A 17,872-nucleotide genomic window follows, 5' to 3' on the forward strand; every position below is an offset into this window, starting at 1 on the left:
ATAATTAATTCATAAAATATTCAGACAATCTATATAAATAAATAATGATAGTATAAGTTCACGATCCCCAATCCCAATTAGGGTAGTCAGAGGTACATCCATCGCAAGATGAACTTAATAATCACACCTGTACGTATAAAAGTATATCTTAGTATATATTAGAAATAAAAGTAAAAAAAAAGTAAAAAAAAGTAAAAGTAAAAATTCTTTATTTGCGTTGCAACACTATAGTAGAAGTACAATAATAAGATACAACATGTTCACGGTAGTACTACAGGCATACCATCGGACGGCCGACCACGGCCCACATTCGCACTAGGATCTAACCTGTATTGCGGAAGCAGAAGCGCGACAGGCTACCAATACGTATTCCCGTATGTAACGTGACAAGGCATAATATCTCACTATGTTACTAGATTTGCAAACATATTCCCAACTAGATACATTCTGTTTATTTGGGAATATGGATATAATGATTTATATTGTAATGGATTATAGCATGCAAATTAACATTAAGTATAATAGAATGAAAGCCACTTGCGTGTGCGTGTGTGTTTGTGAGTTTGTGTGTTGAGTGTGTTGGTGAGTGCCGCAAAAGAGGTGTTTAGTGTGGAAAGAGCGAACGTGTGTACATAATTCTGAGTTGGTGCAGATTGGGCGGATGTAGCCCGGAGATGCACGACTGAGAGCAACGCGAGCAACTTAGTGTAGCCTACATTACCCTCAGAAGAGCTTCCGTTTCCTCGTAGTTCAGTTGTTGAAGCCACGCCATAAGGTTTTTCTTAAGTTCGAACTTGTTAAGATGATAAATTTTTACTGCTTGGTTAATCTTATTATATAAGAATCCGCTTAGTACCCGGTGATGGCGCTTGGCTAGAGCGGTTCTATGCGCTACGGGGGGGCAAACTATGTCCGATCGACGCTTCTTGATGTAGATACCTGGATCAAATGGTAAGGCAGCGTGTTTTCTAATGGTGGTCTGGAGTACAAACAACTGTCTCACCGTTAACACTTTGCAATCTGCGTATAGATCGTCCGTGGGGAAAAGAAATGGCCTCCTTGTCATAACTTTAAGAACAGCCCGCTGTGCTCTCTCTAAGCGCAAGAACCTATCCTTGCAGGCTCCACCCCAAGCAGTAACACAATAGCCAAGTAAAGATTGGCAGAGTCCAAAGTATACCATTTTAATGGTGTCTGCATCAGTATAGTGGCGTAATTTTTTAAAAACGTATATTAACTTTCTAACTCGAGATACTAGTTGATTAATATGGTTTTGCCAATCCAGCCGTTCATCAATATAGACCCCCAGATATTTAATGCAAGTTTCTCTCGATAAGGACTGACAGTTGCAGGTAGTAGATTGGTTGGAACAAGTATGAGCTTTTAGGTCTAATGAGGTAGCTGATTTAGACTTCTTGAGATTAAAAGTGATAAAATTGGTTTTTGACAGATTCAGCGTCAGTTGATTCTGGGATAGCCAAAACATGACTATAGATAACGCGTACTCCGCCCGATCCCTAGTTGTTTTCCAATCAGGACTGCTAACAAAAATGGCAGTGTCATCAGCGTATGTATATATACTGCAGTGAGGTAGCTGAAGCCTGCACATATCGTTTATATACAATATAAAGAGTGTTGGCCCCAAAATGCTACCTTGCGGTACTCCAAACAGCTGGTTATTTTCGTAGTCACTAGTCATTTTATTAATTGTAACAGCCTGGGAGCGTTCTGTCAGATAACTTTTGAATATTTCCAGCGACGAACCTCTTACACCATACCGTTCCATCCTCGAAATTAAGATAGGGACAGATATGGTGTCAAAAGCTTTGGAGAGATCTAGAAAAATCGCCAAGCATTTATTTTTTTTGTCCAGATTTTCAACCGCCTGGTCAACGAGAGAAGTAACAGCCATTTCCGTAGATTTATCCCGTCGAAAGCCGAATTGGTTCCGGGCAATTAATCCCTTAGATTCTAAATAACTTAGCAAGCGAACATTTAAGGCTTTCTCTAAAATTTTAGATATTGTTGGTAGGACAGATATAGGTCTATAATTATTCATAATCTTTTTGTCTCCGCTTTTGAATACGGGATGAACCAGGGCTTTCTTGAGAGCTTTTGGAAATATGCCAGTAGAAAATGTGAGGCGACAAATGTGAGTGATCAAAGGTACCAAAACCACACGAGAGGACTTGAGTAGGCTGGCTGAAATACCATCCCAGCCGACAGCACAGTCACTTTTCAGACCCAAAATCAGGCGCTCGATTTCAGCATTATCGACATCCAGTAAAACAAGCGAGTTGGGCTGCGGAGGCAGCGTCGTATCTAAGTGGTGAGCCCCTTGTAGGTTTTTAGTTTTATTTGCCAATTGTCGTCCAATGTTTAAAAAATATGAGTTTACTGTGTTGAGTGATAGATTAGGGTTGTTGGGGCAAACATTCAATAGGTCCGCTGGCGGTGGAGAAATTTGTTTAAGATAAGTTAAGTTCTTGATAGTGTTCCATGTGGCTTTAGAATTATGTTTTGATTTGTACAGTTCGTGTTTGTTATGTGTGTGTTTAAGATTCTTTAGAAGTTTGTTAAGAAAATTTCGGTATCTCAGGTAAGTTATTTTTAGAATGTTATTATCAGGGTTTCTTTTAAGTTTGCCGTGCATTTTATCGCGGTTCCGCATACAGCGCAACAGTCCAGCAGTAATCCACGGCTTGATGTTACGTTTACTTCGTGATATAACAGCAATTCTTGTGTGCTTTTTAATAATATGTGTCAGGGATGAGATCAAACGGTTAGTGGCACAGTCAGGGTCACTAGCATTCAACACATCAGAAAAGTCCCCAAGTAGCAACCGATTGTCTTAAAAGAGAATTGTAGATATCTTGAAGGCAAGTAGACTAAATCAAGCCCTTGTCTTGGATAAGTCTTATATGTCTCCAAGATATCCCTCAAGATGTCTTGAAGATACAGTTTAGTAAAAGTGGGCACATACTTTAACTCTTATACAAGACAGACTTAAGACAACGTTAAGTCAGACTTAAACCCTACTTTAGACAATGTTCTTGCGTATTCTAAACTTAGAATTCTTGTAGTATCACTTAATACCAAAAATGTATACTTGAAGATATCTACAATACTTAGTTAAGACTATAGGATTGAATTGCACTGAGTCAATTGTCACTTAACGAAGTAAAACTTCAGGTCATACTAAAACGATTTTTACTTCACGCGTCTTTATTTTAGAATATAATGGCGAACATTTACATTAACACAAGAAATGAAGTCTGTAAGAAAATGGCGTCTAAAATATTTGTTAAGTTGTTTTAACAAAAGGTTATTCTGCCGTTTCACATACAGGAAATTATAAACGCATGATTGTTTCTCGTGTAAAATCGATAGAAAGTGTTAAAAAACAGAAGGGCCTTTAATATACCAGAAAAATAATAATAAAATTTGGATTGATTATTCAGCAAATAAAAAAAATGGTGACATATAGTATAGAGAAATTCATTTTGTATTAATATGTGACAGCTGAACGCAGTAATTGTTACTACAACAGAGATATATATTAATTTACTTCAGTTTTTGACGATAATATTGTCAAAAAAATATTACATGTTTTCTTCCTGTAAGTGCAAAATGGCGTTAAGTAATATTTTTCTAAATGAAGTAAGACTTTAGAAACAATTGATTTCGTAAGAATCAGTTTAGAAAAGTAAAGTCAAGTTGCACTTCATCAAGTACTAGTTAAGATAAATTTTACTTCAATTGTCTAGGAGTATACCAACTTAAGACAAAAAGTATTTAGTGAATTCCTACTTAAAACTCTTATGTCTAAAGTGATCCTCTATTTTGATTTAGTAAAGTAATGTCGTAAAATCATGTTTGTTTATTTTGTGCCAGAATCATCTATGTAACAAGTAACAATTAAAATCGAACAAGCTTTTAAAACCTATGGAAAGTATGTTTGTTTGAGAGGTAAGTTTTTCGACTCGTAGAAGATAAAAAATATTGTTATGCTGAGTTCTTACTTGGATAGGAATGTGATTTACTTAATTATTTAATATTTATCGCAATTGGAACTAACAAACATAAACTCAATTTGCTAATGAGTCTCCGCGCATACATTCTCATAGGTACATGGTTCGCTGACGCAAAGTAGGTACGATCACCGCGCTTCTAATTGCCAACGGAAACAATGTGATTATACGTATTGTAAAAATTTACGAGTATCCGTTGAATATTGTATATACGAAGAACCCTTGCAATTTGATTAACGTCATGTGTGTAGTTTCTAAGCCCACCAAAAACATTATTGTTAAAAAAGGCCAGAATCATCTATGTAACTCCCGATGACTTTATCAAGCTAAAAAAATAAAGGAATCGAATCTAATGCCCACTTTAAATGCATTTAACCATACACAAAACTTAAAATAGATATGTTTTGTTTATGATTGTGAATAAAGCTTAGTTAAAAATAGGTACATTTTTAAAATTATTAAAAGAAAGAATGAAAGAAGAAAGAAAAGTATCTAGACACGCGGTAGCGTATCAAGCCAAGTTCAAGAAATAGAACTGGCGAGCCGCACCGTGTGTAATATTACACGAACCATTTGCAGCCACTTTTGACCCCCTCATAAATCAAAAACTATTTTACATAAACGTATCAAATCGTATCGTATCGTATCGTAAATTTGGCTCATATATTGAGACTTGTGAGATACATATAAGTGTTCTAAATTTCATAAGCTTATCTCAAACGGTTATTTAGATATTAATGTACAAAAATCCTCATTTTTATCATTGACTGACTGACTGACTGACCTATAAATCAAAAGTCTAACCCAGTTCCAGATGATCCTAGAGAGTTAAAATTTGGTATTTGGTAAGATAGGTAATTAGATGAATATAAAGGAAAAAATAATAAACTGGCAAATTTTTAATTATTAGATTCTATTATGAACGCTTAACATAAATACCTAATTAGTGCCTGTACCTAACTATAGATGTAAGAATCAGTAAGTAATCAAAACTCATGACAGCCGGTCTTTTTGTGGTAGGTATGTGGATTAACTTAACATAACATACAATCACGCCTATATCGGGGTAGGCAGAGCACTAAGTGATCATAAAACCACTTGATGCCATATTCGACAAGTACTTTAAGGGTAGGTAAGCAAGTTGGAACATGTGTTTAGCGGTCGGTGATAGGTTGTCAGCTTTTCGCCCACGATACAACACAACTCACATCCATTTTACTGGCTTTTTATTTTTTTTAACTTAACGTGAATCTTAAACGAGTTTAATAGGTATTCAAATGTATTATATCTATAAAGTCGACTTTTAGTTTTGAATTTGTCCTTTTAAAAGGACCCACGCGTTACGAGGATATGTACTTACCTACAATAAGACAGACCTTAGGCTACAATATATTTATGTTATAAGAAGATATGATATGTTATACTGTTACTTATAAATAAATTTCAGGACTGACCATTGAACTTGGCACCCATTTAGATCTCACTTCTTTTGTCGTTGAAGTCAACAACCAAAGCATTGCATAATATTGAACTTGGCTCTCATTTCACATTTATGTTTTTGATTGGATTTATTTATTATTAGACTAATAGGTACCTAATTTTATATTTGAACTTAGCAGGTTTTACTATAAAACTCGATTTTTCATGGTGTAGTGTTACCGTGCGCTTAGATTAGGTTAGACTAGCTTAGTCATTTTTGAGAAGATTTGTGCGAGACGTAGGTACCTGGGCCGCCACACGCTGGATCGGATTTGAAAAACAGGAACTTACGATTTTTTTGCCAAAATTAAATGATTGTGTTATACCAATCGATGTAAAAAAATGATGGCAATGAAGAAGATATCGCATCGCTAACAAAAACAGTGGGATGTGCATTATCACAGGTTAATTTTCTGTAAGTATTTAATATTCTGCCTTCGAAAATCACCAGATCATTTTATTATTTGGACTTCATCCATCTTTCTGCTTGCTTCTATTTCGATTTTATCGTCCATTGAATAGACTTATCTTATGTTTTACTTATTGTAGTCAAAAACGAATAAAACAGTCTTGTATAGGAGCAACAAATAATAAAAATTGCCTTAAGTATATCTAGGCAATCAATTTTTACTTTACAAGACTAAACTGATACTTCACTAAATCAATTTAGTGTTAAGTGAGCCTTCAAATAATCTGAGTAAAGTAAAAGAATACTTGTAGACTTAACAGTAGGCTGAGATAAGACTAAATAGTTTTGTGAATACTTAACTTGGTTTTGTGTATTCTAAATTATCTAAAGTAGGATTTGTTGAAAACTATATAGAATTAAAGAAGGAAATGAATTTATGAAGTCCTAATAAGTCCTATTTGATTTGGATAAATCTCACTTTAGCTAAAGTTTAGACATATATGACTTAATCACAATTCTTGATTGCTACTTGGGTCAGCAATTGCTATATCTACGTGTATAGATCTATGATCAATATATGTCCGGATTTTATTAGTGGATGGTAATGTAGCACAAGTGAAGAGGACCAGAAGTGTAGGGCAGTGGTCCGTTATGTATGAGTCAATTACAAAGCATGCCGACTTGTTGCTCGATTTAATTATAACATGATCGAGACAACTATCTTTACGGGTAGGTAGGTCGTACGCTGGTAACATGCCATGGGAAGCTACCATATTCAGGTACTCATCTGGTCGCCGACAATGATCATTACCTGTACATTTTATATTAATATTAATATCACCCATAATCACTAGGTTCGGATATGATGATAAAAGAAGAAGCTGTTCATCAAGACTTGTTACGAATAGTTCTGTGTTAGATACAGAAGGTGACCTATATATAGCTATAAGAGCAAAAGAGTTACTAATCTCACAAACAAGGCAGGCCGCATCCCTCAAAATCGTAGACTCGTAGACTGTGCAAACCAGATTGTTTTTAATATACATCACTACTCCATCGTTCCGGTTCTTCAATGTCATCGTTTGATGCATTGTATATCCAGTCATGGTTGGTACTACCGGTATAGTCTTGAGCCAACATTCGGATAAAATAATGATGTCACATTCAAAATTTAGTGATACAAGTAGGGCGCTAAGCTCATCGAAATTACTATTAATGCTGCAAATATTAAGGTGAAAAACAGTTATAGATTTTTTATTTAGCTGTAGATGCTGCGAACATTGCTGAGGGGAACATCTAATAGTGTTTGTTATGCTGAGAGCCTCAAGCTCTACAGAAAGATCATTTAAATTGTGCATAATCAAATGAAAAATTGGATTTAGATATAATGTCAGTATTATAGTACCTAAAGCTCTCAACACATCGCAGGACAAAGTATGTGATTACAAAACCCTTGCTTATTAAAAGTGTAGTTTTAATGAGAAATATCGACTGAATTGGATTCGAATTTGATATTATAAAGAATGCATAATTTGTAGAGTGATTATTGTAATTGTGTGAGTGTGTCGGGTGTTGCTGTGGCTGATACAAAGCATAGGAAGGCAAAAGTATAATATAAAATAGTTTGAAAAATATCTTAGAACTGCTTAAAACTAATAATATAATAACATTAATCGTGATTGGAAGAACAATGACATTGGCATGAATTATTAGTCATATTGAGGATGGTGATAACTTTTTTAAACATTGCATTGAATAAATACGTTTGGCTTTCGTTGTTTCATCTTCCTGTAAATAGATCTTGCCATGTGATGACCAGCAGAATTTCCAGCCGACTTTCTTCGCTAATTCTCGTGCATGGAAGAAAAGTTTCCGATCCGAGGCTGGCAGATATTCAGACACATACACCGGTTGCTTAGGCCCATTTATACCAAGGTGGCCTGTGTTTATTTTATTGTCCTTGTCATGTTTCTTATTAAAATCGCGAGTACATTTTAGTAGGTTGCTTTTCATGTAGACAGTAGAAAATTCAACACAAATCGGTTTGTTCGTGTTTGGTTTGCCGGACAGTCTACGTATATCACGAATATCGGATGTCAAAATAGCAATATCTAGAGATTTGCCAAGTTGTGTGACGAAGCTGTGAAAATAAGGCCGCCTATTGTACTAATTCTATTTCTCTTTTGTTTTGTATTTTTTTTTCCTGTTTGTGCAATAAAGTATTTGTTATGTTATGTTATATTAATTTAAAGGTCGGCCATATTGATTGAGACAGGAAATACAAATTAATACGCAGCTATCGGTTTCAATAATCCAGATTTTTGTTTGGATAAACTTCGAATATGTTAATCTCAACCGGAGGGGGTATGGAGCATACTCCACCACGCTGCTCCAGTGCGGGTTGGTGGAGGTGTTTTTACGGCTAATAGCCGGGACCAACGGCTGATTGAGGGGAGGCCTGTGCCCAGCAGTGGGACGTATATAGGCAGTTTATGTCTGTTGTTAATCTCAACTTTAATATATAGATAGGTACTTACATCATTCTGATATTCTATGTAATACAGACTCTTATTACCAGTTACTTGGTAGAAATTGCTTTAGATCAACTATGCCGCTCATTTGTACTCCTTATTTATTGATTTCATTATTTATTGTAAGTGTACGGGAGAACATAAAAACACTATCTAACGATAAGCGAGAGTCAAAATGCACAACTTATTTTTAACAGAAATCTTGCTCTAGTCTCCTTTATATTGTAATGTGTAAGTTTTTAAGTTATGTTATGCGGATTCATAATATTATAAGCAAAAAGAAAATAAGTAAAAGTGCTCACCAACAACAGTGAGCCGAAAAGACAGGCTGATCTTCGGCTCAGTGGATACTTGGCACTCGTATGCGCCAGAGTCGCGTGGCTGTGCGGGCGCCACTCGCAGCGTCCACTCGTCGGAGCCGTCCGCGTGGAGCGCCGCGAACCGCGCGTCGCTGCTGTATGTGTGCACCCCCACTGTCAGGATGTGCAGGTCACGTTTGCGAATCCAGGATACCTGGAAATAAGAAGTGATTGTAGGAAGAAAGAGATATTGAATATGTTACATAACATAACATAATCTCACGTTCCCAATGGAGTAGTCAGAAGCACATGCATCGCAAGATGAACTAAGTACGATCACCTGTGTGTGCCAACTGTGTTAGTGAAAATTGCGCTTAAGATAAGTAAATTAATAAATTCATAAACGCATTGGTGCAAGTCCAATACCATGGTTCGAAACGGCGCTTCCCATTTGAGAAGCAAACTGGAATATTTTACGATGCTGAATATCAAAGAACATCAAAATAAGACAACTTAAAAAAGTGAGATGATTCAGAAGGCACGTTTCGCCTTTGATGCCAGATTCCTAACCCAAACATCCACCTACCCACATAGCGCACTAGAGAGCGTATTTTTATGTGAAATTAATCTCAAGTGGGGTGACGGCGATGGGGTAGACAGCAACCACAGAATTCCACACTACCTTCTTCTACTCTCATCATGGTCTTCATGCTTCATGGCTACTTTAGCAATAAATTAGTTGTGAATTACTTACATATTATAATTATGTAAGATATTCACGAGGCACAGAATACCGCGAAATTGGTTTCACTAATATATTTGATATTACATCGTTATTTTTTTCCGGAAACGAAAATGTCCCAAAACAACAAATAATTGGATTAATAAGAAATTCAATTATTATATAAATACAATACGGAAATGGTCCGGAACCAAATCCTAATGAATGTCGATTGAAGGTTATCTATCACCCATTTGACACACACAGACCACACACTCACTACCACACCCCCAGACCACTCGATCCACTACAGGGTTGTTAGTAATTTGATTATATGAGAGCCAAGATGAACAGAACAAAGATGTCACCATCTTTGATCGCCAGATTACTTCTTTACTGAGAAGAGAAATCATTATAACATAAATGTGAGGACCTTAGTAGTCCTGTTATATATAAAACATTGGCGTCAGATATACCGGAGCCCGAACCAGAAATGAGTCGTAACGTGTAATAAATTGACAATATTATTATTAATCGAGGAATTATTAATTGAGGAGATCGGTGGCGCAGCGGTAAACGCGCTCGGCCTGCGATTGTTGAAGTTAAGTAACTTTCGCAAAGGCCGGTCATAGGATGGGTGACCACAAAAAAAAAAAGTTTTCATCTCGAGCTCCTCCGTGCTTCGGAAGGCACATTAAGCCGTTGGTCCCGGCTGCATTAGCAGTCGTTAATAACCACCAATCCGTACTGGGTTCGCGTGGTGGTTTAAGGCCATCCATCTATCCATCCATAGGGAAGGCCCGTGCCCCAGCAGTGGGGACGTTAATGGGCGGGTGATTATTATTAATCTTATTATTTACAACTAAGCATTTTATTATGTTGGTATCATTAATGTGTTTATTGCACCATCCCGTGCTCCAATGCATAAACTTCTTTCACCCTAAGGTTGCCTGGCAAAAATTGCTATTTAGCAATAAGGCCGCCTATTGTGTTTATTTTTATTCGTATGTTTATGTCCTGTGTATATGTCCTGCAATAAAGTATTGATGAATTGATCTCAATGAACTGATTGAATTATTAATCAGAAACTTAGGAAACATACGCAAGCGAGATAAAATACTAATCCAATACGAAAAAAATAGCTTAACTGTCGCTCGCATAGCAGGAGTAAGTGGAATGTAATAACTTGGTCTATTACAGAAGTGATCACGAATCAAATGTACTGGAAACTGGTCATTTAGAAGTCCATTTTAGCTGTAAGTTACCCCTTGTCGATGTTAGATTACATTGCATGTTTATTTGAAGTAATACTTGCAGTGTTTTGTTTGAAACAGAATATTAAAAATAAAAGTTTTTAAAACAGTCTAATTAATGATGAGTAAACAATTTCATAATTGATTACATTGACAATGTAGGATCATTACAGCCACTTCCTGCGTCCGTCCTAGACTATGCCCCGGTTGTGAGCTGAAGCTGTTCTCTTTAAACACTATGCAAAAGTCTGATCCAGAATATACTTGGTTAGTTAGCTGTCTAAACCCATTTTTAAACAACGAAGCTGATGCAATAACACAATCGTACATTTAGCCTTTTTCAGTTCCAAGCCCATTTACCACAGAAAGAGTTTTATACGGATTTGTATTCTGTACGGCTCGCTACGAGGTTTAAAAACTTTCCACGCGACACGGTTTCAAGCTTCCCCGAGACAAAACTAACCGGATATAACTGGATGTATCAAGACCAGACCAGATTCCCGCTGAAGTTTTTATGGGTCAAGCCTAGATCAGCTCAAGCTCATTGTAGAAAACGCAATCCGTATCGACGTTCCTTCTGCGGATTTATCTGCTGTATAAAACAAGTCCTATTTGCAGTTAGTAACAGCGTTGGCTGTTTGGTGCTTTCTGTGGTTATTACTTTAAAGTCGCGGTTTTGCCGGCTACGGCGGCTGGTGGTGGAGATATGCTTTGGTTGACTTAAAAAACTTGAATTGACGTTTAACTACATACATAAACTCACGCCTATTTCCCACCGGGGTAAGCAGAGACTATGGAATTCCATTTGCTCCGATCCTGACATGCTTCTCTTGCTTCCTCCACATTCATCAATCGTTTCATACACGCACGCCGGTTCAGAATAGATCGTACTGAACCTTTTCTAAGGACATCTCCAATTTGGTCAATGTACGTCCTAGGTCTTCCTCTGCCAGCCCTACCACTAACCTTCGCTTTATACATATACTGCTTTCGTAATCCTATTATCCTACATCCGCTCTATGTGTAGAAACTTAACATTCTCTTCTCAAGTTTAGTCACTATATCGTCTTTTACACCACATTGAGGGATTAACATTTAAAAATGATTATAAATCAGTTATAAACCAGTGTTTGTGGCTTGAGGTACTAAAAATTTGTGGCTTTGCCTAGATTATGTTGTAATAGGCACAACAAACATTTGTTCATGTTAGGACCATGTCTCACTAGAACAGTATTGCTGGCGTCACCACGCCCGCGACATTTACAAAATGTATGCAGTTGAGGTAGTGAATAATAATAATAATAAAACACTTTATTGCACACAAATTATACAACATAACAACAACACAATGTAACATAACATTATTATTTTTTGTAGTGCTTATACAACTGCATACGTTGCACCAGCATAGTATCTGAGTGAGATGGGTTCTTAAGACCCAGTTAGACACTACAGTTAAACAAAGAACATTGGATTCTAAAAGTATATTGGGCCTTACCCACGACATTACGTGTACGTATACATATCAGCCGTTTATTTCCGGCCGCATAAATCATAATCCACAAATAGACCGTTCCCTGCCCTCGCATTTTTGATCGACATTCAATTATTATCGCCAAATCCGTTTTCAATTCACGTAAAAGCTGGTGTGAAACCGTACAATATATGAAAGTGGAAAAAGGAAAACGAAAAATTAATTCGCGGCAACATTAATAGTTATCAAAAGCTACGGTCGCCGTTTATTTTGGTAAGTGATTTCAGCAATGTATGAAATCGCCAGGAAACGCCGGTGAGTTGCGCAAGGCGTCGTGAATCGGGCAATCTGAGCGAGCATGACTCAGCCTCTTCACTAGCAATTTGCCCACTATTCACCCGCCCTCGCATCGGAAACCACATAAAAGATTACCCACTCCTGAGAATAGCATTGTAACTAAAAAGCCAAGTTAATGCCTTCTGGGTTTCACGGAGCTGAATTACTAAACGAAGCCAAAGTTGCCGTTTTAACGAGGGACTTTCCAGGTAATAAAACAATACAGATGGCGTTGTACAGATTTAACGTGATAATTACCTATCTTCTCATTGCTCGGGGTACATAATTATTCAAAAATATAATGTTTTGGCAGAGGTATACACAAATAATAATTATTGCTTGATATTTGGGTATGTATCTATAGAATTATGTTGCTACCTTTATTGCTTCTCCCTGTTTAATGAGAATAAATAATAGGTGGAAGGTATGTTGTGCCAGGGTGTTATATTTTTTACACCATTTATACACAAAAACAAAAAAAAAAAAAAACTAAATATATAAAAAATATAAAAGTTGTTTACATCTGTTATACGTGAAATTAGAAAGGTCAACGAAACGTGTACGGCGCAATCTATGTTTTTTGGGGAACTTCGCCTGGATCGTCCCTCATTGTACGGTATTTATAAACGGTATTTTAAAACTATTTGAAGGATATCATTTCTCTAACAAGAACGTGCCTAATACTCATGAAATACATATCTAAGTGTTGCAGTTGATATAACGAAGTACCTATAATTAAATTGGAGTAGTAAAATGCAATGATTATGTTTTATAGTTCACTCTCGCTACTTAATAAAACACAAATCTTTTTCTATGCTTTTTCCACTAGTAATTATATTTACTTAGTGCAAAACAAAATGGCCGCTTGATTGCGCGTGTCATTTAATATATTTCATGCACAGTGACAATAGTATAAAATTGACAGATTGTTACAGGTTGTACTCGTAAACAAAATTAAAACACTTCGTTGTACCAAATATTTTACAGTTTAATTTACAGTTTTTGTCTACTTGGTTTGTGTTCTTGTTAAAAAAGTCCAATCTGTGAGACACGGAATTTATTATATCCGTCACGCGGCCGATACACAACATAACAGAGAGCAAATCTTCTTCTATCGTGTGGGTTGTGAGGTGGATTACCAACCCCAGCAACCCTGGTGTCAGGGTTACTATTAAACCGCCAAGGTCCCAGACATGACTCATTTACGGACCAACGGCTTAACGTGCCTTCTGAAGCACGGATCGTCTTACTTTCGGACAATCAGGTGATCAGCCTGTAATGTCCTATTCAAACTAGGGATCACAAAATGATTTTTGTGATATGTCCCCCGATTCGAACTCGACGACTGGACCACGGAGCCGTTAGAGAGCCAATCAAAAATAATGACCGCGCACACGTGCTTAGACAAAAAAAATGAGCTAAGGTTCTTGACAAAACAAACCATAAAGTGGAACAAATGTTATCTAAGAGTTTATACACAATGACATGAAATAATTACAAAAGTAAATTAAATGGGTGGTAATGGTTACTGGCGGAATCGCCGGCCCGATGAGGTGTCGATCGCTATACAATGAGTTTTGATACAGTACGTAAACTAGATTTGTATACCTACCTGATAAACTCACTTTCTGATTATATTTGGTTTTGTGCTTCTAGCCCAAAATTCTAAATAAACACGTAATATACGATTAATGTTTAACTCAATTTCATAGGCGAAAGAGTTCAAATTGTGTTTATTTTATTTATTTTATTTGGGGAGCTTACAGCTAAATTTACAAAGTTACATACTAACTTAATATCTAAAAGCCATTAACAAGCTTCCACAGATTGAAAGAAAATACAATTTACATTAAGTTTCTAAGACCATATGAAAAAAACCTTAAAAATAGAAATATCTAAACAATAGAGGAAACGAAGTCTCTAACAAGTGCTTTTTAGCACCTTGAATGCTGCCAGCAAATAGGTCCAAATTCAAGTTATGACCAAGCCTATTAAATAATATGGAACATCTCAGTAAAAAGCTGTTCTTTCTAAAGTTCGTGTGATAGCGAGTATGATGTATAATGATAGATGATGATGACGAGATATGATGTATAATATATATGTAGAACAACTTGTATGAATAATATATACTAGCTGAAGGTACTGCGATTTACTAGGACTTTTCATATAATTACCTCGACGGTATGTAAATGCATGCCTCATAAAATAAAACTTTATTTCAGAGTACAAAGTCAATTTACCTTCAGTTGCAAGCGACGATGACTCTTTCAGTTTAACTGCGGCGAATATGACGACTCAAGGCTAGTCATACTGTTCATAAAATAACATTTATAAACATAAACCACGTTATGGAACAAGTTAAATAAAAGCTTGATATAAAACTTATCTGTACTAACATTATTAATATGACATATTTACTTAAGACTAATAAGAAGATACTACGTATCGTTTTTTCATTCGTATCTTAGTTACCAAGCCATAACAGCAAGAGGAATAATAGATGGAAAAATAAAGGGCCAAACATATTGGAGATAACACAAGTAGTCCCGAAATCTGTTTCTTCTCCAAGCTCCGGATCTTTTCTGTCGTATGGATTGTCAGGTCAGATTTATTATTGAGCCACTAAAGACCTCGGACATGGCTCATGTAAAGACTACATACTTACTGAAGTGAACGCTATGCGCGACTGACTGCTTAACGTGCCCTCTGAAGCACGGATTCTCTTACTTTTGGACAATCGGTGATTAGCCTGCAATGTCCTGACCAAACTAGGGATCATAAAATATTTTTTGTGATATGTCCTCATCGGGATTCAAACTTGGGAATTTCGGATCGTGAGCCCAATGCTTAACTTAAGGTCATTCATTCGTTAGAGCACTAACTAGGTGGAAAAATAAAATAGCTGATCGTGTTGGGGATGACAATTAGTCCCGGAATCTATAAGCGTGAAGATTTATATCGAAACTAATATGACGTCACAAGTCACTACATATATGATGTAGTTGATGGCTCAGTATGTCCTATAAAGTACACGGATCAGATTGAAACGAATGTCACTCACTTCTGTACTATGTCACTGTCGCTTGCCCATTGAATCGCCTGCATTGAACATCATTGGCCGCATTCACGTCGTCAATCTACAATTGATATTGAGCGGCAGAGATTGAGGCTGTGTGGGTTTGTTTGTGACTAGGTATTCACAACTCAATCAAAATTAGTTTTTTTTTTCAATATAAGATCATTGGAGCTTATACAATGGGACTAATGAACTCATCAATTTACCTTGAGTGCAGTTTTTCAGTAACACAGTTGGTTCGACCATAATAGATGGCGATACGGCTCACCATCTATCACGTTGGTCTAGCAGAAAAGTCGGAGAGATGTGGGTACTTAGTCCATCTTGCGAAGGATGTACCTCTGACTACCCTAATTGGGATGCACCTAGTAGTGAGTTTAAGTTGTGTTTAATTAAAAAATACACGTAAGTATATATAGTGTTTCCTTACAGTTATGATGATTAGTGTTTTCTCGCAATATAGCGCATGAGGTGACTTTGTAAAGTCACATACCGGACACTTCGTACAAAGAACATTTTACATAGGCACACACACTGACGTTATCGTATACGCGAATCTGTGTGTGTGACGTCTGACGCCATACGATTGAAGACTAAACTATGTCCGAGGGGGGTAAACCTAGCTCAGACGCTGGTGGGGAGCGGTTCTCTGAGTTACCGTTCTGTACTATTATTTGTTACTCTATGGTAATGCTGAATGTTTGTTTGTGTAAATAAATAAATGTTCGAATAGTAGTACTTACAGCTCGATCAGCTAAGTTTCTGACTCGGCAATGCAGGTAGGCGGGCTGGCCCACGGCGGCGGTGGCCTCGCGCTTCGTGCTGTTGTCGAAGTACGGCTGACCCAGTGGCTCCCAGCCCCCGCCGCCGGCTGACACACCTGGTGTACATAGTAATTGGTTAAACTTCTAGTTAGAGAGAGAGATAGAAGATGAGGCAATGAGTTTAAACATTTTTGTTGACTGACGTCATCGTTTAACTGTTGTTAAACTGTTGGTTCCGGCAACTACTTACTGACGGAAATACGTAGTCGGATCATGAGCCACATCAGCCGGGCTGCATGATAACCGTGGCGCGAATTATATCGAGCGCTTCGACCAATAAACAATACGAATGCTATCTACGTAGATGGACGTCAAATGGCTATTGGTCGAAGGGTTTGATATAATTCGCGCCACGCTCGGCGTGGTTGCCGTGCAGAGCCTACAGGAGCCTTTGGCGGCTGAATTATACATAAGTACCTTGACACCGAGTTTGCTGAGGTTAATAATCCTTACAACCCACATGGTAGAAAAAGACCGATGTCATCAAATCTAGCGCGACGTTATTAGTCAGTTGCCTCAAATTTCTATATTATTTTTTTTGTTGAATGTACTTATAATATAAGTACGTATACTTGTAGGTACTATTTTCCCTTTTTAAAATTGAAAATTGTTCTGTTTTTGTAACGAAGTGTGTTGTGGTGTTGTTTATATTCTGTGACTCTTGGTTGCTTATTATTAAGTATTTTGTGTGTACTATTTATATAGGTAGGTATATTATCTATTTTGTATGTATGTATTTATAAGTGTATGTTGTTACTTTATTTATTACTGTGCAAGTATTTATTTGTAAGTTGTACTTATAGACTAACTAAGTAACTGTCAGTACTATTCAGAGGCAGAGGACAGGAGTCCTAGTATGGCTTTGTAATAGACTACTCTGGGCGCCATCCCACTCGCGTTAGACAGAGTACTGCGGGGCGGAAGGCAAGAGGGAAACCACTGCCCTATTTTTCCCTAAAAAAGTAGCATGGAGAGTATTTTACAGAAATGCTGCACCGACAAGAGCGTGGCTCTTAAATTGATGATGACTTATAGATTGTACCCGCAATCTTTAAATTTTATTGTTACATTTTTCCTCGTGAATTTAAATATTCCACCATTTGCCATGTACCTAGTTAAGAGTCTTTTGTAAATATTTCCTTTTATTTTGGTACAACAAAGTTTATTTGTATTGTATTGTAATTTAGCTACAATTCCACTGAGGGAGAGAGAAAATGAGACATATAGTTTATGTTATTCTTAATTTTTCCGTAAAAGCAGAACGCGTTCAGTTTCTTATCTTCTCAGAGATGTCTAGAAATCCGGTAATAGAATACTAATTAATGGAAATGGGTTATTCAGGTTTCATCATACATTTCGCCACATCCATCTGGCTCTGTCCACCCCATAGAGAATTAATGTACTTATGTATGTGTTGATATTAACGTAAAGTATTT

The 17,872-nt window shown here is 36.8% G+C and overlaps 1 protein-coding gene across 1 annotated transcript in view; it reads right to left on the reverse strand.

The window, feature by feature from the left end:
- Positions 1-17,872, reverse strand: part of LOC126371017 (hemicentin-2-like) — a 71,852-nt gene that overhangs the window by 26,145 nt on the left and 27,835 nt on the right. The window contains exons 3-4 of the mRNA XM_050016210.1: positions 16,356-16,492; positions 8,753-8,963 (exon numbers count right to left, since the gene is read on the reverse strand). Of these exons, the coding sequence (XP_049872167.1) occupies positions 8,753-8,963; positions 16,356-16,492 (348 nt within the window). The remainder of the gene's footprint in view (positions 1-8,752; positions 8,964-16,355; positions 16,493-17,872) is intronic.

Source organism: Pectinophora gossypiella, chromosome 11 (genome assembly GCF_024362695.1).
Source record: "Pectinophora gossypiella chromosome 11, ilPecGoss1.1, whole genome shotgun sequence".
NCBI lineage: Eukaryota > Metazoa > Arthropoda > Insecta > Lepidoptera > Gelechiidae > Pectinophora > Pectinophora gossypiella.